The 27429-nt window shown below is 32.9% G+C and overlaps 1 protein-coding gene and 1 long non-coding RNA gene across 3 annotated transcripts in view; one reads left to right on the top strand and one right to left on the bottom strand.

The window, feature by feature from the left end:
* The window catches only part of LOC145242616 (fibroblast growth factor receptor-like 1), a 525879-nt gene that overhangs the window by 71355 nt on the left and 427095 nt on the right, over nt 1-27429 (bottom strand). For both annotated transcript variants that reach the window (XM_080105730.1, XM_080105731.1), the window contains one exon: nt 21869-22147. In XM_080105730.1, coding sequence (XP_079961856.1) covers nt 21869-22147 — 279 coding nt within the window. The remainder of the gene's footprint in view (nt 1-21868; nt 22148-27429) is intronic.
* LOC145242618 (uncharacterized) overlaps nt 1-27429 on the top strand; it is a 175963-nt gene that overhangs the window by 57671 nt on the left and 90863 nt on the right. The window lies entirely within an intron of this gene.

The following is a 27429-nucleotide window of genomic DNA, read 5'->3' as shown; positions in this document are numbered from 1 at the left end:
AGGTAAGTTTTTGTTCAATGCGTGTATTTAAACTTTAAAAAAATAAATATTTAAAAAAAACTTATTTAAACTCTTATGTCTCATGATAAATAGAAATTTCGATAGATTTAAATATATTTTAGGGTTTGTATTACTGTACACATAGATTCGAAAAAGTTGTCAAAAAACAAATATAGAACAAATAAATGTTATCAAAGGCAAGATAAGTTACTTTTCTACCAAACTGGATATAATTTTCGTGTTTTTATTCAATGTAACATGTTTATTCAGCTCGAAAAACATGCAGCGTTTACCGATGTATTGGAAAATGCAAAATGGCGACCGACTCTCTCTTAAACACGGTAAGTTCGGGAAAAGGTGTTATAAATAATAAACTAGACAAAATACTGTTAGAAATTCGTGCAATATATATTACCGTGACATAGGTTGACATATATTCGGTGTTTTTTTAATAGTATTTTGTCTAGTTTATTATTTATAACACCTTTTCTCGAACTTACCGTGTTTAAGAGAGAGTCGGCCGCCATTTTGAATTGTCCAATACATCGGTAAACACTGCATGTTTTTCGAGCTGAATAAATATGTTAAATTGAATAAAAACACAAAAAATATATCCAGTTTGGTAGAAAAGTAACTTATCTTGCCTTTGATAACATTTATTTGTTATATATTTGTTTTTTGACAACTTTTTCGAATCTATGTGTACAGTAATACAAACCCATTTTTTGTTCAAATTCCGAAAAAATAAATAGTGGGAGGGACACACACTAAAAAAAAATCCCCTCGTATATTTTACAGAAACTGCATTTTATATGTAATTTCAATCTAAAATGGATGAGCATCGAAAATTTCACAAAAAACGAACTATTAGTTGATTTTTGCTAGATTTATTAAACATGGGTGTTTTCACGTTCGGAATGCTGACTACATGGGAACGTTATTTTAAAGCATCAATTATGTAAACAAGATTTTCGTCTTGCAATTTCATTCTTACGATAAAAAAAAAAAAAAATTATTTTATTTTTCCCTTCTTTTAAATGGTAAAAAATTATATTGATAATATTAACTCATAATAAAGTTACGTTGTGTTTCATATAGAGGGGGGATTAATTCTGAGGTGAATTTTGGAGGTGAGAAAAATCAGAAATAGGACAAGTGAAGAAAAATACTGAAAAGTTAAGAAAGAAAAGAAAGAAAAATAAAATATGGGGGGAATTAAAAATAAAGAAAGAGAAGGGGGGAAAGAAAATGAATAGAAAAAAAAATAATAACTTTCCTTTTTTCAAACTTTCTTTTTTTCATATTTCTTAAAGTCTCCAGTGAGAAATAAAAGAAAATGAAAGAAAGAAAAAAAAAATGCTTAATAAGTTCCGAAAATGGAAAATGGCGTTTAAAAAGTTCATTTCAAAAGAAACTAGGCAGTTCAAAAAAGTTGCAAAAATGAGAGAGAGAGAGAGAGGGGGGTGAGAGAGAGGGGGTGAGAGAGAGGGGGTGAGAGAGAGAGAGAGAGAGAGAGAGAGAGAGAGAGAGAGAGAGAGAGAATGAAAATCTGGCAGTGTACCGATTGGCTCCGTGAATGCCCCCACCCTCCATCCGAATGGGTTGAGGAGAAGGGAGGGCTCAATTTTTTCCAGTCCAGAAACAACAAAGCGAAAGAGTTTTGTTTAATGAGAAGTGACTTCGCATTTAACTGCATTTAGAAAGACAAACAACGGCTAGGGCGCGCGACTCCAGCTCCGTGGCCAGGCGAGGGGAATGAGCGACGCGCCGAAAAAAAAGGGTTTTGAAGTTCGATGCCAACTAGGAAAGAAGGGGCTTGTTAAGGAAAACAATTAACAAGATTAAAGCCAAACAAATCGAGGTCACCGTCCTCTAACCAGGAGTTCGTACCTTCCAGATTTATGATGCATTTACCCTATGCGTGTGTGTATCTCTCTCTCTCTCTCTCTTTCTCTCTCTCTCTCTCTCTCTCTCTCTATATATATATATATATATATATAAAAGTGAAAGTGTCTGAGTGTGTGTGTGTGTGTGTGTGTGAGAGTCTGTGTACATTTCCCTACACAATAACTCTGTCAATTTTAAGCCTACACACTCGAAATTTGATATACAAGGTACCGAGATTTGGGAAAATCGATGTAATTGGTTTTCGGACAGAAATTTGACGATTAAGGGGTCAAAGTTCAACGATTTGACCTTTGAGAACTCTACCAAACTCCTCCTACAATTTTGGGTCTAAACACGTGAAATTTCAGATATAGATTCATTGGACATGGATCTAACTTAATAACTTTATTTGAACCCAAAACAATAAATTAACATTTATTGTTTTGGGCTCAAATCAAGTTATGTCCAAGGAACCTATATCTAAAATTTCAAGTACGTAGACCCAAAATTGTCTGAGGAGTTTGGTAGAGTTCTCAAAGGTCAAATCGTTGAACTTTGATTTCGAGTCTGTAGACTAAAAATTGACAGAGTTATTGCATATGAAAATGTACACAGACACATACGTTCACTTTATATATATATATATATATATATATATATATATAAATATATGCAATTCTTACTATAATAATTTTTGAATACCTACAGGTACTAGTGTTTCATTCTTTCGGGAATCATCAGTGCAGGGTGTCACGATTAACACCAGTCGATAGATTCGAACCCGGCAACAGAAGTCATCTATGGCTTTATTAGCAAGGACCCAATCTATTCGGCTACCCTTAATCGCAAGAAATACTGTCGAAATTTATACATTTATTTTTTTATAAATGTTTTAACGTCTGTTAAAATTGACTAAATTTTTATTTCAACTGAAAGTGCTCAGCGATAAGAAACGAGTTTCTTAAAGGGGCTGACAATATATATATATATATATATATATATATATATATATATATATATATATATATACAGATTTTGATTTTGTTTGTTAATCTTTTTGAAACTGATTCAAAATTTACAATTATTTATCTTTATACTCAATATTAATATAGCTCCAGGATAAATATACCTATTAAGCTTATTATATATCTATAGTACTACGAGCACTGTTTTTGAAGTATTAATACATAAAAATAAACTTTGCTCTTTAGGCTCCAGGTCTAATTCCCCCTATATTTGCGGGCACTGCTCTCGTGGGTCGATCGGTAGAACTGCTGACTATCAACGCGATGGTTCTAGGTTGCTAGTCTAGCGGCACTGATGAGTTGTGATACAACGAAACAGGACTGTATTACTACTACTACTTTATCCTTTTATACCCACAGGTAATAAAGGCAGTAGTGTTTCATGCTTACGTAGTCATCAGTGTAGGATAACAATTTCTGGCAGTCGGGAGATTCGAACCCAGCCACGAAACCACATTTAACTTCATTAGCTAAGCTTTTACCTCCCGGGCTACTAAGCAAGTGCCACAAGAATGGGATTATGAACTAAGGGATTATGGACTAATAAAACGCTCAATTCAGGTACGGATATTAAACGTTCGAACGACAGAAAGTTGTGTAGTTGATTTCCTCTTCGTTTATACTTTGCAGACAGTGCTCATCCTTAAGCATTCTAAAAGTGGATTGATAGTTATAATTAAGTAACAATTAATCTTTTATACTTACAGACACTAGTGTGATAAGGCTTACATAATCATTTGTGTAGGACGATAACTCCTACCAATCGAGAGATTCGAACCTAGCCAGGAAACCACTTTTTACTCCATTAGCTAAGCCTACTAGCAGGACTCGTGCAACAGCGTTGCCCGGTGGAAAGATGGCATAAAGTCAGAATAGGTTCGCTGAAAGAAGTCCATCCCCTCAAAAAGAAATGAAACTATGATTATGTAACTCATTATCGTAAGCTGAGCTAATATCGTTTTGTTTTCTGAAGTGTTAACCGAGGTACTCACCAATATTGACCAATGTTAAAAAGCATATATATTAACGTATTAGAAAATGTGCTTCCACTCACTTATAACGAAAAAAAAAAGGAAATGTTTACGAAGAAATATTTTAAGTAATCGTGAAACTACAAAAAGAAATGTAAAAATGACTGTTAGTTAAATTTCTAAAAAACAAAAACAAAAAAAAACATCACTCACCGCCAATTTTTCTATCGATAGATAAACAATTAAATATATTTTTGAATCAATTATTTTTTAATTAAATGATAGTGGCGTTTCACTTACTGTAAAAACGCACATACATTTATATAATTCAATTTTTTAAAACCATCAGCTTCCTATTCCACGAATCCAATTTTTAACAGAATTATTTAATCAATAGATATGTTTGATATTTTTTCTTTTTAGTTTCTAGTATATTTTTTTTTTACATGCACGTATATTTAACGTAATAACGGGTTGCTTAGCTCTACGGTGGTTTAAATTTCTGGTTTTTCTATTGCGCAGTTTTTATTTAGTTGTTTACATTGTATTTATATTGAATTTGATTTATGTATATATAATAACTATATATGTATAACTGGATGTGACATGGCAAGTATAACTGGATTTGATTTATACTGGATTTCAAAGCAGCCATGCTGTAGTCTACATGAAAAGAGTCCCATGGTAACGTTTGCCGTGAAAATTTCGCCTGGTGTCAGACAAACAGATGAATAAAGTCAAGTTTATTTTCCGTTGCGGTTTGTCGGGAATGTCTTAATGTCGTACAAGAAGGATTATAGATTTGAGTTCAGTCGAGTACCTTTCATGGCTTTGTATTCTGCCAAAACTGGAACGAGTGTTTTAACTATTAACACTCTCGAATATTATGGTTTCTGTTACGAATTACTACTACTACTACTACTACTACTACTACTACTACTACTACTACTTTATTTATTATAATATTTATGTTCGGAATTTATTATTTATTTATTAAAATCTATTTACATTTACCGTTTATTCGTAACTAGCGGGGGTACCCGGCGTTGCCCGAGTGTTTGTTTCCGGGACGGGGGGGGGAGTTTTAAAAAATGTTATGGTAGGTAAGTAGGAAGGATCAAACCCGGAGTCATGAGTAAAAGTAGGAAAATAAAGTGTGAAAAAAAACAAAAAAAACATCTGCAACGTTAACAGTTCGGCCACCAAGAAAAGTCCATTCCAGTTGTTTAGGAAAAAAAAAAAAAACGACTACGGTAGGTCGGCGCGAACGTGAAAATATAATGTGAATTGTCCAGCACGCTAACCACTACGCCACAGAGCACTGCAGCTTAGTTTAGTGATTTTAAATAACTTCACATGAAAGAACTACGAAGCCAAACCGGTGTTCTCTTCTCAACTGTTCCTTGTGAACGATCCCCAAACGGTGTTAAGTGGTGGCAGGGGGAGGAGGAATTTATTAGAGAAAATATTTTACCACTTCCATTGATCTTAACCGATTTTGGCCGTGACTTCTCAGCAGAAAAAGCATAGAAATCTAAGATTATCGAGGAATTCGATCTCGTCAGAATCCGTCGCGTGTGTCGAAAGTTTTTAGCGTACATACAAACATACATACACATAAACAGACGTTTGAGATTTATATAATGGAACAAGATAATTACACACACACACACACACACACACACACACACACACACACACACACACACACACACACACACACACACACACATATATATAATGTTATAATATAAAATACAATTCTTTTATGTAGTTCAATTCGGTTCTCATGAGAATCGATTTTTAAAATAAAATGAAACTGACTTTGTAAATCTTTAAATAGGTATCTCAAAAAATTGTAGTAGAACTATAAATAAATAAACGGACATCAGAGTTATATGCCACTAATTGTCGACACCCATAACAAAAAATACAAGTAAAAACTAGTAAAATTAAATTCACCGTAACGTTTACTCTATATTGAAGAGAAAGGACTCGGGTTAAAATCGCATATAAACAAAAGTTGATTTGAATATCACAAAATAACCAACGCATCAAAATAAAAATGAGGAAATAACAATGGCGTCGCAGATATTCAAAACACAGGTGTTATAAAACATTAAAAATATAGGAAAAAAATTAGTACAAATATATATTATATCTTTTAAAACTTTTTGTTCAATTATTATTCAAGTGAAATATAATAGTAAAAGTCTTATCTTTGGCTTGAAATATTATGAAAAAGACATATATAGATATGTATATCCAATAAAATTTCACATTTTAGCAGACAACACCTAAAACAATTAACTTCCGGTTTGATATGAAACCAGTTAACTGACAGAATTTCTTTAATGTTAATTTTCAATATCGTAATTTATAGCCAGAGAAATGTAATATTTAAATTATTTTTTATTAAATTTTTCTTTATCATAGGAAATATCGATTTTTAATTCCTAAAACCAAGCTTCTTTTTTTTCTTTTTTTTTAAATCTTAACTAAATACTTAAATTAACTTTATCGGAAACTTATTTTCCATACCAAATTCTTGTATGGACTTATAAACTAAAAGTCATATTTTTATTTAATATTAAAAATTGTAAAACGAAAATGTGCTGTGCATAAAGAAATTTAATTATCTTTTAAATCATAATTGTTTCAGTTACTGGATTTAGAAATTATATTTTTTTCGGGTTCTGACAAAAGAAACGTGTAGCGCTAGGATTTTTATCAGCAAAGTGCGAACAGATTACTGCATCATCGGTCTTTCGTACAAAAACTTATTCACGTTCGATATCTAAATATATTTTTAAATTATTAACGATTAAAAAACGGTATTGATTAAAAAAAATTGTTAACCATTAACAATAAGATTGTCTGTTTATTCATAATAAGTTTTAAGACCGAATTTTCCACATTTTTTAACGAACCTTGAAAAATTCAATCATTAAAAATAATTTCAAAAATCGTTTGAAATAATTTTTAGAATTTTGTAAAACTTAAATAATTTTAATATATTTTTAATTTCTAATTACATTTTTCGGATTACTGTTATCATCTTGGTTATGATTTTCACAACGTTTCGGCCGATGTAACCTCCAACCTTCTTCAGGTGTACTTTTTTAAATTCTGGAATCTGCACGGAATTTCAAACCCTTTATTTAATTCACAGAAGAAGCTTGTTCTCGTTCCGTCAGCAATAACTGGATAGAGTTCCTAAGTAATTAGCAATTGTATTGAATCTTCAACCCCCAGAAGACGGTCACTTTTACGACTGAATTTTTCCAAATACTTTTACAACTGCGCCACAGATCCGTGCAGATTCCTGAGTTCGACAAACTATACCGAAGAAGGTCGTCGATTACATCGACCAAACCGTTTCGAAAAGATGAGAAGAGTAGTCCAAAAGATCTAAATAATACAAAGTTTAAAAAAATCTAATCATTTTCTTTTTTATGAATGTCCGTTTCTTCTGCTATTCATCATCCGGGAAGTCAGTCGAGTGTGATGGGTCATTCTGACAGTTTCTAGGAACAAATGCTTAGGGCGGGACGCAATATATTAAAAACTAGGTTGGCAGTTGACTGTCAAACCGGTTCTGGATGACGCGTCTTAACGAAGAGTTGACATATATTAATCCGTTCATCTCTGAAGGGATCCTCTTACCTGCATCACCCAACACATGACCCATACGCCCCCTAAAAAAGCCTGAAGAACGTGTCACTTATCTGTATATCTTATTACATCCCCTCCTCCTCCTCCTCCTCCTACTACTACTACTACTTGTTGTCACTCAGACTCCTAGTCTGAATGTCATATGTTGTCCTCGAGGAGAAATCGTTGATGATGGCCTGTGTGAAAACCCCTAATCCACATGAGCTACACACGCTAATCGGAAGTAAAACAAAAAGATAAAATAACATGATATTGAATCACGAAAACGGAAACCGCAAAATTGTAAGTTAATTACCCCCCCCCCGACCCTAAAAAAAAATACATACATATATATATATATATATATATATATATATATATATATATATATATATATATATATATGGTGGTCGGTAAAAATGGCACCGGTAAAAATGGCACTGGTAAAAATGGCATCGGTAAAATTGGCACTGGTAAAAATGGCACCGGTAAAATTGGCACCGGTAAAAATGGCACAAGTGAATAAACTAGGTAAAAATTGCACCAAAAGGTGCTACCGAAGCTATAGGGTCCCAAATTCTAACCTCATTTTGGGTTTTGTAAAAGTTCCTATTTTCTTGCCGTCAACGAGGGCAGAGTTAGACACAAGGTCGATTTTTAATATCCAGCCCCCCCCCTAAAAAAGGGGCAGTTTTCATCGGAACAAAAGATTACAATTACCTCAGTTTATCTAAAGGTTCTTATTTAATTGCACCTCGCTAGGGCAAAGTTAGACACAAGGTTGGTTTTAAATCTGGGGAATATCCAGCTCCCCAAAAAGGGGCATTTTCGATCGGAACAAAAAATTACAATTACCTCAGTTTAGAAGCATTGTTTAATAAAGGTTCTTATTTAATTGCACCCCGCGAGGGCAAAGTTAGACACAACGTCGGTTTTTAATCTGGTGACTATCTAGCTCCCCAAAATGGGGTACTTAGGACTAATGAATCGTAACTTATCAAGGATAAAACACACTCGAGGATAAGGGTTAATGTGGAAGTTTTCAATTACACTAAACAAAATGCATCTTTTCTGGACAAGTTGTAGTTGTATTTTTGGGTTCTTTTTTCATAATGAATCGCTAGTTATCAAGGATAAAACACACACGGGGATAAGTTTTTTTCCCTAAAACAAAACAAAATAAAAATGATCCAGAAAAGATGCACTTTGTTTAGTGTAATTAAAAGCTCCCTGGTTGACACTTATCCTCGACTGGTTTTTATCTTTGATAAAAGAAAAAAAAAAACTAATTTTGGTGCACTCTAAATTTATTTTATCATTTAATGTATTTTATCGTTGATAAGTTGGACTTTGCCATTTTTTCTTATTTATCCAAAACTGCTATTATTGAATAAATATTGAACTCTGGAATGTTTCTGTTGAACTCGAGAATCTGCACAGAATTTCTGTCGGAGGTTGCATCGACTGATACGTTAACAAAGTGTAGTATCACTTCTGATGCTACACTCCACCTATTATCTCCCCGTTCAATGAAGAATTAATAAATCCTTTCAGACTGAGACAATTTTAATTTTTGTTCTGATCCAGAGTTCCTCTTGTAGGAGAGCTGGATATTGCCCACATAAAAAAAAACGACCTTGTGTCTAACTTTGCCCTCTTGGGGAAGCAAGTAAATAGGAATACTCAAAATGAGAATAGTAGTCCAAAGCTGGAATGGGAACAGTAACACAAAATTCTCAAAGCTAAACTGTATCAATGTTGTTAATTACCAAAAATAGTTTTATTGCCTTATTAACAAATTCAACAGACACATAAACTAAAGTGAAAGATAACACATGTTGTCGCGTATACGTGCGAAAAGGTTTTATGACTAATTCATCTCACAGTTTCATGCTCACAGTTGAGTATGAAACCGTTCTGGGGGACATTTCTGGGGTCAATCGGTCACTGAGTATATTTCTGACATAAAATTATAAACTGATTCCAATATAAATAACAGCTTACTGACCAAATATGACAGAGTTCAGTTTTGACTCACTAAAATAGGTACTTATACATGTTTGACACCCCGAGAGTACAAACAACGTTGAAATAATAACTATTTAGAAAGCCATTCTTAACATGGAGGTGTGGTGAACTATTTTGCACTTTCACCTAACAATTTAATGAAATAAAAGTAACATCATTTTTTTTAAGCTCATATTTCTTTCGGTATCAAACATCCATAAGTACAATACGTTCGTTTGTTTACAAAATAAAAAAAAGTTTATTTCCGCACCAAGGGGAGAGGTCATTGAATATTTAGGCTGTGAACTTTAAGACTCAACGCACAAGGAGTACTTAATTTTAAAGTATAAAAATGTATCGAACTATAATTTTAAAGTTTTAATATTTCTTTTTAATGAGTGATTCATAATTGAAAAAAAAATATGCTAAAAACATTTATAGATTGTTTTTAGTATTTTTTTTTTTTTTTTGGTTTTTACATTAAGGTTGTATAAAATGTATCAAAATATAAGTTTAATTCATCAATGTAGTAATTTAAAAAAACATGAAATATTTATGAAGAAACTTCTTTATATTTGAGTTTCATAAAGGGGTCGATAACTCGTCTCCATTGCCGACATGTTGCAATGCAGGAGTTCCATAAAAAAGAAACAACACCAAGTGTACATAAATTACGAGGAACGAATAACATAATGTTGATTTCTGATTTCAATATCAGAAGCCGTCATCAAATGGACTGTTCCTCGCTATAATTGTTTATGCCTAAGTTATTTTGTTTGTATTTTTGAAAAATATATAAACTGCTTATTTTTATTTTATTTTTACTTTTAGCATATCTTGCGTTTGGTAGCATTTTATTTGTTGCATATTTTACTTTTTCATTTTGTTGTCTATAGTAATAAATGTTCGATAATTCTTATTTTTAAGGCATTTATTAGTATAGACATCGAATCGAATATATGGTAAAGAAACAAATAAATAGAAGTAACTAATTAAAATAAAAGGAACTTGCTTGTAAATAAGGGAGATTTTTTAAATTTATTTATGCCCAGTGTTCAACTTATAATAGGGGAGAAGAGGTGAATGAATTACCACACAGATGAAAAAAGTTATTTCTGACACCTGTGACGTAATAGCACTTTGGGAAATCTCAAAAACGAGATTCGCATTTAGGATCTATTTAAATTTGACAAACTTCTCATTATTTTCTGTAACACCGGTGACGTCGCAGTACATGACCTAACTTTTGGAAAACTCAAAACGAGGGTAAAATTTGAGACCAGATCGGTCGTCTAGCACCCTTTTTAATTCGACAAATTTCGCACGTTTTCCCATTTTAATATACTATGAGATATTCATGCATGTTCTCGTTTTGTCATTTTTCTCATTAATCCATTACGTGCCATTTTTACCGGTGCCATTTTTACCTATTTATTCACTTGTGTCATTTTTACCGGTGCCATTTTTACCAGTGCCATTTTTACCGGTGCCATTTTTACCAGTGCCATTTTTACCGGTGCCATTTTTACCGGTGCCATTTTTACCGGTGCCATTTTTACCTAAATTCAAGAAGACTTTGATAAGTATGTTTTAACTTAAATAGGGATGGTATAATAAAATTGTGGTGTTTGCGTTCGCGCCTGGTCTCCATAGAATGGAAATAGGCACAAACTTTAATAAAGACTTTTCATAGCTATCTTCGTAAGTATACTTTGATAATTATGTTTCAGTTTGAAGAAATATGGTATAATAAAATTATGGGGTGTTCGTTCGCGCCTGACCTCCATAGAATGGAAATATGTCACAAAGTTTAACAAGGTTTTTTAATATAGATCCACAGAATATTGTGATAAGTGTTTCAGTGTGAACAGGTATGGTATAATAAATTATGGGGTTTATCTATATTATTTTTTATTTCATCATATTTTGCTTTGGTTTTGATACCCCAAAATTCGAAGCTATCTCTTTACAACCCTTCCTTTTCATAACTTATCATACTTTCATAAATCAGTCCATTTTCTGTAGGCTGTTTTTGAACCCAGTCAACGACGGGTACTTTTGCTAGTACATATATATGGTAATTATTACTTCTTGACAGAAGAAGACTATCTTTCCCTTGCTTTATTGTTGATTACTCATTCATTTTCAGGTATTTTTGAAATATCTTTTTTTTTTTTTTTTAAATTATATGCACATATATACACTTATACACACATACATATATACATGTGGAGATGTGATCAAAATGCATCAATTCCTATTTTCTGTGGGAACGCAGGTGGCTCTTCAGACCATCTCTGCTCTTACACAGTCTGCTGCAAAGTATACTAAAAATATTATAACATAAATATAAAAATATTATAACATAAAAATATTATAACATAAATACCTGAATTTAAAATAATTTCATCTATTATCTGTAGCAATCCCATGTCGAAATTAAAAAATTCAAAAATCCAAAATGAAACGTTTCTTTATTAAGAAACTACGAACTTTACAAGACAAAATAAATTCATAATTTGTAATTTTGGAAAAGGGAGAGGTAACAACTATATAGTCGACCATAGATGAATTGCTATCAAATAACAAGATACGAAAGAAATTATCGTATTTTTAGCAAAATGCGCAGTTATTTATCGATTTTTCTTTTTTTGGTATCAATTCGTCAATGCATTTCCTATTTTATGATGTATTAACAATATTTGGCTCACTAAAATAAAATTATTAATTTATTTTTCAAAGATTAAAAAGTAGTGTTTTTCTGTAAAAATAATGAAAATATATAATTTTATTTTGCTAACTTGAAAGATGATAATTATTATTAACATATTCAACGAATTTCACAAATGATAAAAAAAAACATTGAAAATTCGGATTTTCAACCCTAAAATCTGATACGTGCACAGTTTTTTTTTTGTTTGTTTTATTTACGATTCCTACCCATTCCACCAGAGAATATATTTTGTTCAGTTTCGGCTGATTATTTAAGCATATTTGTAACCACAAATAAAGAAAGAGGGTTTTTGTAGGTATATATATATATATATATATATATATATATATATATATATATATATATATATATATATATATATATATATATATATATATATATATATATATACATAGAATAAATGAAAAAAAATTTATATTCCAAAGTACATGATGCTGACAATTTTTTATTTTATTCCTTTACATCAATTGATCCGTACAATTCTTGACAGTATCTGTTTCGTAGCGCACAATCAATCACTTAATTATTATATCAATCAGTGAATATATATATATATATATATATATATATATATATATATATATATATATATATATATATATATATTATGAAAAAAATATCATTATAAAGTTCGTTCTTCCCTTGATAATCGGCGAAAATTTTGCATTGATTGAATAATTACTTGATTTTTGGTAGATTTTTAAAGAGAGACACCGTCAAAATACCACGTAATATAGTGTTTGCACCGGCAAATAGACATCAAGGGTCAACGAGGATAAAACGACTAAGGCGAGGAAGCACTAACCAGGCCACTACCAAACGTTGTGAGAAGAGGACTCTGACCTTGAGGAGGCATTACCAGTGAAGACCAATGGTAATTGCCAAACGAAAAGTTAATGGCTGTTGAAATGATGCAAACTCATTTGCATCATCTGTCAAAAGTTGTGGAGCGTATTGGAAATTTGGGGGGGGGAGCAGTGAGCAATTTCTGATGATAACCTGTGTCAAAAGTCCTAGTGAGTACAAATAATAATAATAATAATAATAATAATAATAATAATAATAATAATAATAATAATGATAATAATGATAATAATAATAATAATAATAATAATAATAATAATATTCGACTTAATAAGCAAAAAGAATGAGAAACTATGGAACTATCAGAAACTGAGGGTGGATATTGCTAGCTTATGGAATAGGAAAACTTTCATCGTGCCAAACATCATAGGTGTTTTCTAGATGATCTTGAGAAACATTTGAACTCCTTAGGAATCACCGTACCCCAGAAGTCAGTTCTGCTTGCCACAGCAAACTTCCTACGCCAGATGCTTTCCATCTATAGATTCTTTGACTATGCTCACTAGCTTTGGTGTAAAAGCCTGTTCTTAAATAACCCCTCCCCACCAAAAAAACAAAACAAAACAAAACAAAACAACACAAAACGGTGTAAAACATCATAACACTGTGAAGCTAACGAACATAATAATAATAATAATAATAATAATAATAATAATAATAATAATAATAATGTTTTTCTTTTGGTCTCCCTGTTTGTTTTTGGTTTCAACCCTGTCTTTGTCTCCTCCACCCTCCACCCTGTCCGTCAAACCCATTGTTTATGGACCCATCTAGACCCGTCGTGATCTAAAACTAACGCCCTCTAGCTACTTATCTCATTAAATAGAACTTACTCTCAAACCCCTCTCTTCCCACGAACTAATGCTCATCAGTCACTAGTTGAAAGTGGCGGTACAAGGGAGTCTAGGAGAAGAATGGGTGGTAGAGGGGGTCGTTCACAAAACGTTATCTCTCCCCTACTGCCACCTGCTCCGATAACTCTCGGTAGGACCTTCTTTTTCGTAGCATTAAAGTTTTCTGTTTTCATTCCCATGAAAATATAGTCAAAGTAGACTTTCGAATTTATAAAGCGGGCGACAGACAGACAGACAGACAGACAGACAGATAGATAGATAGATAGATAGATAGATATATAGATAGATAGATAGATAGATAGAGAGAGAGTTCAAACAAAGATTATAAGTGAGCAGTACGAATAGAGTAAAATCAGAAAATTATGTAACCCAGTGGTAGAGGTTTAGGCTTTTTACCATGGGGTCCCGATTTTGAATCTCGTTAGATTCAGCCACTCTGATGAGTCGTAGACGACGAAACACATGTCAGTAGATAATTATATATATATATATATATATATATATATATATATATATATATATATATATATATAAATGTATATATATATATATATATATATATATATATATATATATATATATATATATATATATATATATATATATATACTAGCCTGGGTGCCCGGCGTTGCCAGGGTATTTGGAGGATCACAAAGGACGCAAAGAACGTGAAAAAACAAAAAACAAAAACAAAACAAAACAAAAGACAACCTTCCCCCACAACAAACATGACGTATTTGATGTTGCGCTCATCGCCAAACCGGAAAAATATCGGCGAAAAAAAAACCCGACCCCCTACCTGTAGAAAAGTGCCCAGTTGAGGGTGAAGGAATTAATGTTTTTAGCCAATTTTTCGATATTTGTCGTTCGAAGGGTCGAGCTTCAAAATGCTATCGATCTCGTGAATATCTATCACCTCTGTCAAAAGTTTTAGGCAGACATACATACATTTAAACAGACAGGTGAGATCTATATCATAGCTTGCCGGGAATCTATTTTCATTTTTGCCTACCCCCACATGACATCATAACATATATATTACATGCTATGACGTCATTGTGAACAAATAAACAAACAGACAGACAATAATACGGATTTATTATATAAACACATACAGAATGTTTTTAGAGGCGGCGAACTTTAAATTAATAACTCTCGTTTCTTTAATTACAGATTTGGGAACTATCGGTGATTTTCAGTTCAACTTAGTTTGGCAATTCATCGTGGGGTTTCAGCAGGACGGAGTCACATGCCACTGCGTGCGATACAATCAATTTACAGAGAGAAACATTTGATGAATAAGAGAAGTAGATATTTATTTGCTGCCCACCTCAGCAAAATGTGGCACAAGGCCGGAAAGTGGGAACCCCGCAGGCTCCCCTAAAGGAGGGGCACTCCTGCAATTTTAAAAATTGCCTGAGTAACCCCGTCGGCATTCCCCGGTCGGGGCGCCTCAGGCAGCAAGCAATAAACTTGCCCCACCGGAAAGCCCGGTGGCAAGGCCTGGGAGGGTGGACCTCCTAGGTATTACCCAGGCGGTGTACCTCAGTCCAACAGGTGCTGGGCCAGTTCCCGGCTCCTCACCTGTTGGGCTGAGTGTCAAGTGACGAATCCTTGACATGTACTACCCTGTCTCCCGGCAGCCGAAGCCGCTAGGATACATCCCATCATAAGAGGTTTATAATGGGGGTATGAATAAGAGAAGTATGTTGTAGTTTTCTTGAAGCATTGCGCATAATGTGAAAGGAGGCGTGTTTGAAGGCTATATCAACGCAATTCGTAAGAAACACCGTGGACACAAGTTAACATATGAAAGAATACTGAAAACACTAGAAGAAATTTTTTCAATAATTTTCAATTATATTACGTTTATGCACCGACATAATGCGTCATTCAAGATGGTAGGTGTTGATGTCCCTAATTTTCGAGAGTAGTATCTTTTCTTCAGGGGGGGGGGCGGTTAAAAAGAAAGATGTACAACTGTTCGGCGAGGCTTTCCTGTGTCTGTTTTATTTTATGAATAAATAATTTTAACTGGCCACGTCATTCGCGCGATTTAACCCCATTAGAGTATTTTTGGTGTGTTTGGGGGGGGGGGGTAGGTAAAATCCAATGTTTACGGCGATAAACAATACACAATAACCCACTTGGAAGACAAACATTCGACGCGATTTAATGCGTACAGTTTGAGAAAATTAGACTAGATTACGCCATATAAGCACAAGCCGTGAGCCCATATGCCCAAAATTTTATTTAAATTATAAATAACGAAAATGAATCTTTGGAATAAACCACATATTTGTATAATAAAAATATTTTTCTGTGATTTATTTTAATTTAAAAAAAAAATCGCCGCCTCTAAAAAATAATTTATAATTGTAGCCCCTCTATTAAGAAATTAAATTTTTTTTTAAGTTGAACACTGTCTGGGGAAATTGAAAAAGTCGGTAAGCAAACGTTGTGTGCGAGATCATAATTTCTTGTTATTTGATCACTCTAAGATCGTCTGTATAAAACATTAAGTTTCATTAATGTTTAAATTTCACTTAATTTCGTGGCAGTGATAGTGACCCTGGTGTTCCTTGCTAATGGAGCCAAAGGTGGCTTCGTTGCGAGGTTCGAATCCTTCGACCAGCGTTGAATGTCATCTCCTGTACTGATGAGTGCATAACCATGAAATATGAGTGTCCCTAGGTATATACATACATATATATATATGGAGAGAGAGAGAGAGAGAGAGAGAGAGAGAGAGAGAGAGAGAGAGAGAGAGATATTATTTGTTTTTGTTTTTGCGATACGTTTTGAATGAATTCAATTATTTACGAAAGTGCATTTTTACCTAAATGCAAGTTGGGAATAATTTTCCCTTTAACCAATTTGGTACCTCCATATGGGGAGCGGTATATTGTTTTGAAAATATAATAGTTTTTATTTTAAAAACATATATATATATATATATATATATATATATATATATATATATATATATATATATATATTTGGAGGATCTCTCTCTCTCTCTCATATATATATATATATATATATATATATATATATATATATATATATATATATATATATATATATATGAAGTTAGAAAAGCATTTCATCCAAGGCATGAAAATTGTTAAACAAAATGTTTTTACTATAGGCTTTAAAAATGAAGGTACAAGATTCAATTTGAAATTTATTTATCTTCAAAATGCACTTTTTAAAATTTTACAAAGTAAGGTATAAAAATTTAATACCTTATTTTGTAAAATATAGAAAAGTGCACTTTGAAGATAAATAAATTTCAAATTGAATTTTGTACCTTTATTTTTAAAGCCTATAATAAAAACATTTTTTTAACAATTTTCATGCCTTGAATGAAATGCTTTTCTAACTTGTATCGTATCTTTTTAAGATTATATTTTATTTAATTCATTAATTTGGATTTAAAAAAATGAATGTGGTTTTGCATGTATTTATAAAAACTCTCCTACTCTCTATTTCAGTTTGTATTTCTCCTCACACCACAACTCATTTTTGCAACGCCCTCTTTGTATTATTACAGGTCTGAATATTCCCTCTGTTTTAGTTTGTATTTCTCCTCCCACGATAACTCTCTTTTGCAACCCCCTCTTTGTCATACATGTCTGAATAATGAGAAAATCTGAATTTTTTAAACAAAAACTTTAAAATAACTTTTTTAGATTAAATTTTTTAAAACTTCTTTCAGAATAGAAAATCTTTACAATTTAATAAGGAACGTATTTCATATAGGTTTCATTAAAAATATTCAGTAGATAACGAGAAAAATAGACATGACCATTTCAAAAGGACTGTATAACTGGTTACGGTTAATAGTAGTCCTCGCCAGCGAAAGTCTTTGTTATTGTTATTCTATTATTATTATTTAAAACATTTTGTGTCCTGCTCTTTCGCACGAGGACTAATATATATATATATATATATATATATATATATATATATATATATATATATATATATATATGCCTTCTCGATTTGAAGTTAATTTCCTAAATTGACGTGAACACTATGATACTTCAATTAAAAGTCAAATATGAACAGGTAAAATTATAGAGGAATAAAAAGGCGAATCAAATGAGGTATAGGTTGTTTAAACACCCGCATTCAATTTAACTTAAATTTGCATTTTTGAAAAAAAATGACAAGTGCGGACATTGTTTTTGGCGCCACTATATATATATATATATATATATATATATATAGAGAGAGAGAGAGAGAGAGAGAGAGAGAGAAGAGAGAAGAGAGAGAGAAGAGAGAAGAGAGAGAGAGATGGAGTGAGAGACTAGTTATATGAGAATAGGTTAAGCAACGCTTAAGGCAGAAGGTAGTTCCTCTATGGGAGGGGAATCTACCCCCAGTCCCACAGGCGTCCGTCCTGCTCTTCCCACTAAAGTAAAAGTCACCTAAGAGGATCATGCCACATCACTTTGTTTAAATGACGGACATGTTTAGTGTTTCATTGTCCTCCGGGCATCCATCGAGCAGAAGATGTCACTGGCTAAGATAATAAGATTGAGGACCAGAAAGAAGAGGAGAGTTGATGAAGGCTAGGCACCTACGGGGCGGGCGGGGGGGGGGGGTTCTTACTTGTTTGTTTTTGTTTTGTGTGTGTGGGCCCCACTTAGCATAAATACCTACCGTGGGTTTATATTTATTTATGAAAGAGCAGGTGTCAGTTTTCTCATTCATTAAAAAAGAGAGAAAAAGTTGGGATAAGAAATAAGCGCCCTCTATCCTCGGGGATGGTGCTGGGGTGAAGGTATCGGCACAGACTTCATGGGATATCTGAAACGGCGGCGGATAATAAACATTCTTTTTTAGAACCCACAACTAATTTGTTCTCTTGTGGCTGTACAGTCGAAGCCGACCCCCCCCCCCATCGTCCCCGCTCTCATACACACAGAGCCACAAACAGAACAGGTGAGAGAACTTACATTGTGTTTTGGGACGAACTGAATTTTTCACACATTAAAAAACGATCTTGTGTTTAAAACTGTCCTCGTGGGGATGCAAGGGAATAGGAATAATCATTCCATCTCATTAACACCCCTCTCTGCTCCCCTCTCTCTCTCTCTCATGGCAAAATCGATAGAGCACTTGATAAAATTCAGCTGTAAAAGTCACACTCCCAGAGAGAGCGAAGGTTCAATTCTCAGTACGAGCAACCCAAAAAATATTAGGACTTCTAACCAGTCATGGCTGATGGAATTACTATATCTGCAGAAACGTCGTGCAAACGACACACAGTATAAGATCAATAGTCGGAAGAATTCAAATGTTTTCTGGCATTTATTCTTTGGTTTTCATATATCTTCGTCCTCAGCTAGTTGTACAATATATATATATATATATATATATATATATATATGTGTGTGTGTGTGTGTGTGTATATATGTATATATATGTGTATATATATGTATATATGTATATATATATGTATATGTATATGTATATATATATGTATATATATATGTATATATATAAGTGAAAATGTCTGTCTGTGTGTGTCTAGGTACATTGCCCTACCAAATAATCCTACCAATTTTCGGTCTAGAGACTCGAGATTTGACATAAGGAGTATTGAGATTTGAGAAAATCTTTTTAATCGGTTTTCGGCCAGAAATTTGGCTGTCAAGGGGTAAAAGTTCAACGATATGACCTTTGAAAACCCTACCAATCTCTTCTGCCAATTTTGGGTCTAAACACTTGAAATTTTGGATGTAGGTTACTTAGACATGGATAAAACTTTATAATTTGATTTGAACCCAAAACAATAAATGTTAAGAGGTCAAAATTGGAGTCAAAGTTTTAAAACATTTGACCTCTGCGGTCTCTTCCAAATTACTCAGCCAATTTCTGGTCTAAGCATTTGACATTTTACATAAAGGGTATTCAGAGATAGGACAAGCTTTTTAATCAGTTTGGATCGAAAATTTAAGTTGCCAACGGATCAAAGTTCAAAAGATTTGACCTTTGCGGTGTCTAGCAAACTACGCAGCCAATTTTGGGTCTAAACATTTGAAATTTATTCATAACGGGTATTCAGACATGCGGCAAGCACTTTAATCAGTTTTGGAGGTGAAAATTTGGCTGCCAAAAGGTCAAAGTTGAAAGAGTTGACCTTTACAGAGTCTACCAAATTCCTCCGCCAATTTTGGGTCTAAACACTTGAAATTTTAGATGTAGGTAACCTGGACATGTGTAAAACTTTATATTTTGATTTGAGACCAAAATAATAAATGTCAATGGGTCAAAATTGGGATCAAAGTAAAAAAAAAAATGACCTCTGTGATCTGTACGAAATTACTTAGACAAATTTTGGTCTAAACATTTGAAATCTTACATAAAGTGTCTTCACACGTAGGTCAAGTTATGAATAGTACACAGGGGCCGAGCAAATATATGTAATATAATGAATTCACATGGTATAAAAGAGTATATATTTGAGTGAACGTTTTCTAATCTATCTATCTAATCTATCTGACAAGAAAGTTCTTGCGGTTTTTAACTTTTAAATTCAGGTGAACACATCTCGGACTAAACAAAAATTTATTGATCGAAATAAGCACCATCAGAACTAACACACTTTTGCCAACGCAAGACAAGTGTATGCCAGTAACGTACAAATCTTGCGTTCTGGTGGCGATGAAGTTGCTAAAGGCGTTTTTGATATCGCTAAAGTTTTTGAAGCATTTCTCACGCAGGAAGTTGTCGAGATACTTAAAAAGTGGTAGTCGGTAGGTGAGAGATCTGGAAAGTATTGCAGATAAGGCAGAGTTTCGCAGCCCAATTTGTTCAACTTCTGTAGGGTCAGTTTAGCAACGCACAGTCGGGTATTGTCGTGGAGGAGAATCGGTCCTTTTCTGCTGACTAATGGCGGGTGTTGTTGTCGAAGTTTCTGATGCATTTCATCCATTTCTTGACAGTACTTCTCTGCCGTAATGGTTTCGCCTGCATTAAAGAAAACTGTAATAGATGAGACCGGTCGCAGACCACCATGATTTTCTTTTGTGCAGCTCTGGCTTCGGGAAGTGTCGTGGAGCTTTGTTGACGTCTAACCACTGAGCTGAGCATCGCCAGTTGTCGTAAAAACTCCACTTTTCATTGCAAATCACAACCTGTCACAGAAACGGGTCGTTCTTGTTGTGTAAAAGAAGGAAAGATGACACTTTATAACGTTGTTTCTTTTGATTGTCATTCAATTCGTGATTTATCAAGTTCTTTTGTCTTTCTAATTTCTCTCAAGTGGTTAGAAATCGTCGTATACATTACGTCTGATTCAGAAGCAAGTTTTCAAAAAGTTGTGTGTGGATTGACTTCGACTAAGCCTCTCAATTGATCGTTGTCAACATCCGATGGCCGACCACTACACTCATCACCTTCAAGACCCGTCGCCGTCACAAAATTTCTTAAATAACCATTATGCTGTACGTTTAATCGTGGTTCCTGAAGCAAACGTTTCGTTGATATCGCAAGCTATTTTAGCAGATTTTCGGCCTAGCTCTAATTGAAACAAACAAAAAAAAATGTGCGAATTTTTTTTGTTTTGTTTTTCATCTTGCATTCAACTTTCTAAAAAGAAGACATAATTGTTTTTCAAACGATTGTAATTTAAGCGATTAGATAGAGCGAAAAACGTTCTTGGAAATGATATATAAAGTAAAGGTATTTATAACGGAAATTTATTTGAAAAGGCATCATTTGAAATCAAAATTAAAAATTCCGCAAGAACTTTTTTCTCAACCTAATAACTTATCTAATCAACGGCTAATGCTGCATGCACTAATTTTTTCCAATAAAAGTGAACGTTATAAAACTATCAAACATTAGATTACTTACATAGTACGGTGAGGGTGAAATTGATGCTAACACTACCGTAGCCATTGGTCGCTTTACAGTTGTAATATCCCGTATCTTCTGTCTCGGTTTCTTTGATACGCAGACCAGTATCGACAACTTTAAATCTTTCCCAGCCACTGTGGATAGGTTGACCTTCTTTAGACCATTCCATGATGGCCGGTGGGTCGGCGACAACTGGGCATGGGATCTTGTAGTTCTTTCCTGTGTAGGCAATCAACTGTTTATGGGTCAATGCTGTGCGGTTCACCAAAGGAGGACCTGGAAATAAACCAAACGTCAGAGATTAGAACATGTGTTCCCAACGTGGGACCCGGATAATATAAACAAATAAAAACAACCAAAAATAAACAATTAATAAGCACTAAATCGGAACTTGTTGGAGTATCGGAATCGGTATCGAAATCAGAAAAATTTGTGCCTATTTTCCGATGCCCAAAACGATTCCTTTAATTATTCTTTTTATTTGATTTGTGAAGAAAATCTTCCACTGCTGGTAATAATAATAAAATAATAAATATTTATTGATTTTAAAATACCAATAAAATCTATAGATCATCATCTCTCACAAGTGTGATTTTACGTCTGAGAAAAAATATATGCATTTAAGATGTTCTTTTACAGTAATCGGGGTAAAAATAATCACTTTATAGCTAAATATTTGGCGATATATATATATAAAGAATCGGAATCGGTAATTGTATCAGAATCGGAAATTTAGTAAGGAATCAGTAATTGTATCAGAATCGGAAAAAATATTTAAATCGTCCCGTCACTTACTTTCAAAGCATTTTTTTTTTGTTTTGGAGGTCGAAAATCTGAAAATATTTTATTGAATAATTGTGTACATGATTAGCTATACAAATAATTGCCTTGTATTTATTCATTAAAAAAAAAACTTAATCTAACTTTAATTAATTTAAAGAATAATAAAAAGGGGCACTTATGTATTTAATGTTTGGAGGTCATTTTTTGTGTTTAATTTTTGAAGAATTTCAAGGGGAGACAATTCAAAATGTTGTTAAAGTTCCGTGTTTGTAAAAACAAAACAAACACACTAAAACAACAATAACACAAAATAAAGCATAATCTTTACATTTATTGAATGGAGATAAAAAAATAATTAGAATTTGAAAATATATAACAACACACCTTTTTGAAAATATATTTCTTTTTAAATAAAATTTTGCTCGGACAAATATTTTTCTTTTTATTTTTTTTCCTCGAATTTTGTTTTTAGTACACAATCTTCAAATTTCATCACCCGGCACTAAAATTTTTAAATTAACAGGAAAACTCTTTGGTATACTTACGTCTGTGCACTGTTTCTAATACAATAAATTGATCCTCCATATTAGAACCACTCGATGAGAACTCGCACACGTGTCTTACATAAAAGATTTTTCATTTATTAATCTAAGGGCAATAATTAATCGTCAACGTGAGCTAGAATATCAACTGAAAACTAAAAAAAAAAAAAAAAAAAAACGCTCATTTTTAGAAGTATTCAGATCTGTATTTCGTATTGTTTTCATTGGTCGCTATGTTTGTTTTCATGCGCACGCATTTACTTTTGTAAATGTCGGGTGACGAAACTTGAAGATAACCATAAATATGTATATAAAATAATCGGAAAAGGGCAAATTTCAAGCAAAATTCAAAACCGGTCGCACCGCTTAAAAAAAAGCTAAATTTGCGAAATTTGGTCTAAAAACATCGAGTGGTTCTAAAATGGAGGATCGATTTACTAGAACGTTGCATTAGAAACTAAGCACCCCTACAAATATTGATTTTTTTCTATTATATTTTGATAATCTAGTAGGGCAGTGTCAATTCGATAATAATCTACTGAAAAAATTGTAAAAAATAAAAAAATAAAAATATCGGGGGGGGGGGGTACGTGAATCAAAGTTTAAATGAATGATTTCTCTAAGATAAAAAAAATTCTGAAATGAATGAAACTGGTCATTATATAAAAATTTATAATTAAAAAAACGAAACAAACAAAAAACGAAATTTTATAAAATTAAATTTCCGTATTAAATCAAAATACTCATTAAAAGTTATAAACCTTAAGAACCCCTCGAATTGTCTCCCCTTGAAGTTCTTCAAAAGTGAAAACAGAGAAATTGACCTCAAACATAAATGCACACGTGCCAAAAGTATTTATTTTATCTGTTCCTATCGACTTATATCAGAAAAGTGAAAAAATTAAATCCTTCATATGCCTTAAAAAAATAAATAAATAAACGAAATTTTACAGAATTAAATTTTCTAACAAACCAAAATAATCATTATAAGTTCTTTAAGAACTTGTTAAATTGTCTCCCGTTGGAAATAAATAAATAAATGTTTTTCGAACCTACAATGTAAGAGTGCATAAAACTTTTATTTCAATTTCAATAATAATTACATATAAGGGCAGAGTTTTTGGTTTCATTAAGACTTAGACATTGCAGGATGACATCATAAACAAACATGGTTTGCCTCGGAAGATACATCGAAACATTCAAGCAGTCTCTCGGGTCTAATTCCTACAATAGGTTATCATATGTCATCATTTAATTATGATTCCAAATCAGATATGTAGAGTTTGGTGACAAAAAAAAAAAAAAAAAAAAAAAAAAAAAGAAAAAGAAAAAAGAAAAAAAAAGAAAAAGAAGAAGAAAAAAGACTTTTGATTCTGGGGTCTGTTTTACAAAATGGATTAGAGGGGATTTCAAATTGCCCTGTGATGATGACTAGACAGATATTGACTGCGTGAGACTCTAATATATATATATATATATATATATATATATATATATATATATATATATATATATATATATATATATATATATATATATATATATGTCAAGGTGTGAACGTGTGTTAAAAGCACACAGATGTCTTAGCGTCATACTGTGCTTCTCCAAATCAACCCCTTCGTGCACGTCGTGACCACTGCCACGCAGACGAGGCTTTGATAAACGACGATTGTCCTGCGCCGTATAACTGGGCCACCACTGCCTTGTGGGCCAAGATTCTTTTAACCAAAGGCTAAGGGTGATGTAACCCTGACAGAAACCTCCAGAGGAACTTAGGCCCTGTCAGCTGCGGCATACATGACCCACCAGCGTGTGGAGTATGCTCTGGTGCCCAGCAACCTAAGTCCCAGTCATCGATCAAATGGCATGGTGGGTAGAGAGTAAGCAACTGCTGCCTCCAATGATGTTGACTTGCTCTTCTTTTTCGTTCAATCTGACAGCTGTTTAGAGAATGGGATTGTCTCAGTGCAAAGTCTTTCCTCACTATAAAATCTTCAAGCACAGGCATTACTTGAGATGCAATGGAATACACATTTTGCAATCAGTGTGTATCTCGATAACAAAAAGGCTGGCTTTAGCCTAAAACGGCAAACAGACATTTAATGAGGACTGATGCAAATATGGGCGTGAATGGCAATAAAGGCTCTGGAACATCCAGGGTCTGGCCTGGTAGGTGTTCGGGGCATCACAGCTTTGACCTGGTCATCAGTGAATGTGCAGGACTAGAGAAAGTTCATAGAAGTGACCGTTCGGCACGTGCTGCTATTTGCGCTCATGTTTGCGTCATTTGAGCCAAAGATATATTAAGTAATGGCAATACTCGAGAACGAGTTGCTGCCATCATGTTATATATATATATATATATATATATATATATATATATATATATATATATATATATATATATATATATATATATGATTTATGCATTCATGGCCTGAAAGTTTCATCTCTCTGTTGCAGGTATTGATGGTGTGATACTCCGAATATCAATCCCTGTCATAAAGACGTAACTGAAATTTTGGCAACAGTGCATACAGAATGTTGGTGACTATGTGGAAAAAATAAATTCTGAAGAACAAAAGATCGCTCATTTTAATGGTACTACTTTCGTCTTTGTAGCTCTTTAACTAAAACATAGTAGGCTTTCCTTTTGGAGCGACCCTCATTATATATATATATATATATATATATATATATATATATATATATATATATATATATATATATTTGGTATATAATATTTCGCAAAATCAAGACAACCCAATATAAAATGAGAACATCATATGTTGTATTTCTTTATGCGTTGCAATTTTTTCGTAACTACTTGGACAAATTCAAATATTATATCATTCAAAATTATTCCACAAAAGCTACTCTTGAGACGGCAAACTAAATTTGTTATACATATATAAATACATTCATAATCTCTATTTTAAGGGATTAAGCAGTTGGACTTACTTTTTATGTTTAAAAAATTTTTTTTTTTATTTTTTCGATTGCCTTTATAATATATATATATATATATATATATATATATATATATATATATAATGAAACTATACGTATTTTATTAAATTTATACAATAAAGAATGCAGCTTAAATTTCTAGTTATACTAAATTGAACATATTGCAGACCTAGCATAAGCCGACTTTCGACGAGAAAATCGGTGGAAAAAGAGAAACCTTAACTCAAAATATTAAATAGAAAACGAGGATCATCAGTTGTGTACCATGAGGCTGTTTCAGAGATTTAAAAACAACACAGACATTAAATTCCTAGTCCTCTACTGAAAAATACCACTTCCCTAATAACAAATGTAGACACAATCCTATTACTATTCCACTCATATATGAATTAACTATATATATATATATATATATATATATATATATATATATATATATATATATATATGTATTGTTTTTTAAATATAATTATCCACTGGCACGTGTTTCGTCGTCTACGACTCATCAGAGTGGCTGAATCTAGTGAAATTCGAAATCGGGACCTCATGGTAAGAAGCCTAAGTGAGGTTCTGCTGGAAGACGGCTAATATAAAATGCGACACAAGGGAGTGTGAAAATATATCTACTGGACAATCTGTAAAAAGTTAAATACCGAATGCAGCAGCCAGTCCGTGGAACATGTTTACCAGAAAGAACAGTTGGAAAGAAGTCATACACCATCCACTATGACTATGCAATCCTTACAGCTACGTACGCGGAAAACGTACCTATTAAACCTGACATAGTGATATGGAATAAGAATAAGAAAGAAGCAACCTTAGTAGAAGTCAGTGTCCCAATGATGTTGGGTTAAACAGAACCGAGAGAGAAAAAATAACGAAATAAAATACCAAGGACTTATGTATGACATGAAAAGAAACTGGAATCTTAGGAAGATCTCTATCATTCCAATTATTATGGAAGCAACTGAACTCACGAAAAAGAATTTCAAAAACTACTTGGCAAATATACCCGGTACACCAAGTGTAAGATAGATTCAAACAGTTGTACTTAAAGAGACGATCAGAATGTTAAAAAAGAATGTATGAGACGGCGGTTGAATATTTGGCGTCCTATGGGATGCTATATCCCCAGCTTGAATAAAAATAAAATAAGAAAATTAAAACTAGAGAGAGAGGTTTATTATTTGGATTATTCGGACTACTGTTCTCATCTCGAGTTTTATATGCACAATGTGTTGGTTGATGTAACCTCCGACCTTT

The sequence above is a fragment of the Euprymna scolopes genome, chromosome 21 (genome assembly GCF_053919585.1).
Source record: "Euprymna scolopes isolate OS-2025 chromosome 21, ASM5391958v1, whole genome shotgun sequence".
NCBI classification, from domain to species: domain Eukaryota; kingdom Metazoa; phylum Mollusca; class Cephalopoda; order Sepiida; family Sepiolidae; genus Euprymna; species Euprymna scolopes.
Note: the sequence above shows the minus strand (reverse complement) of the source record. Positions and strands in the feature narration are given on the sequence as shown.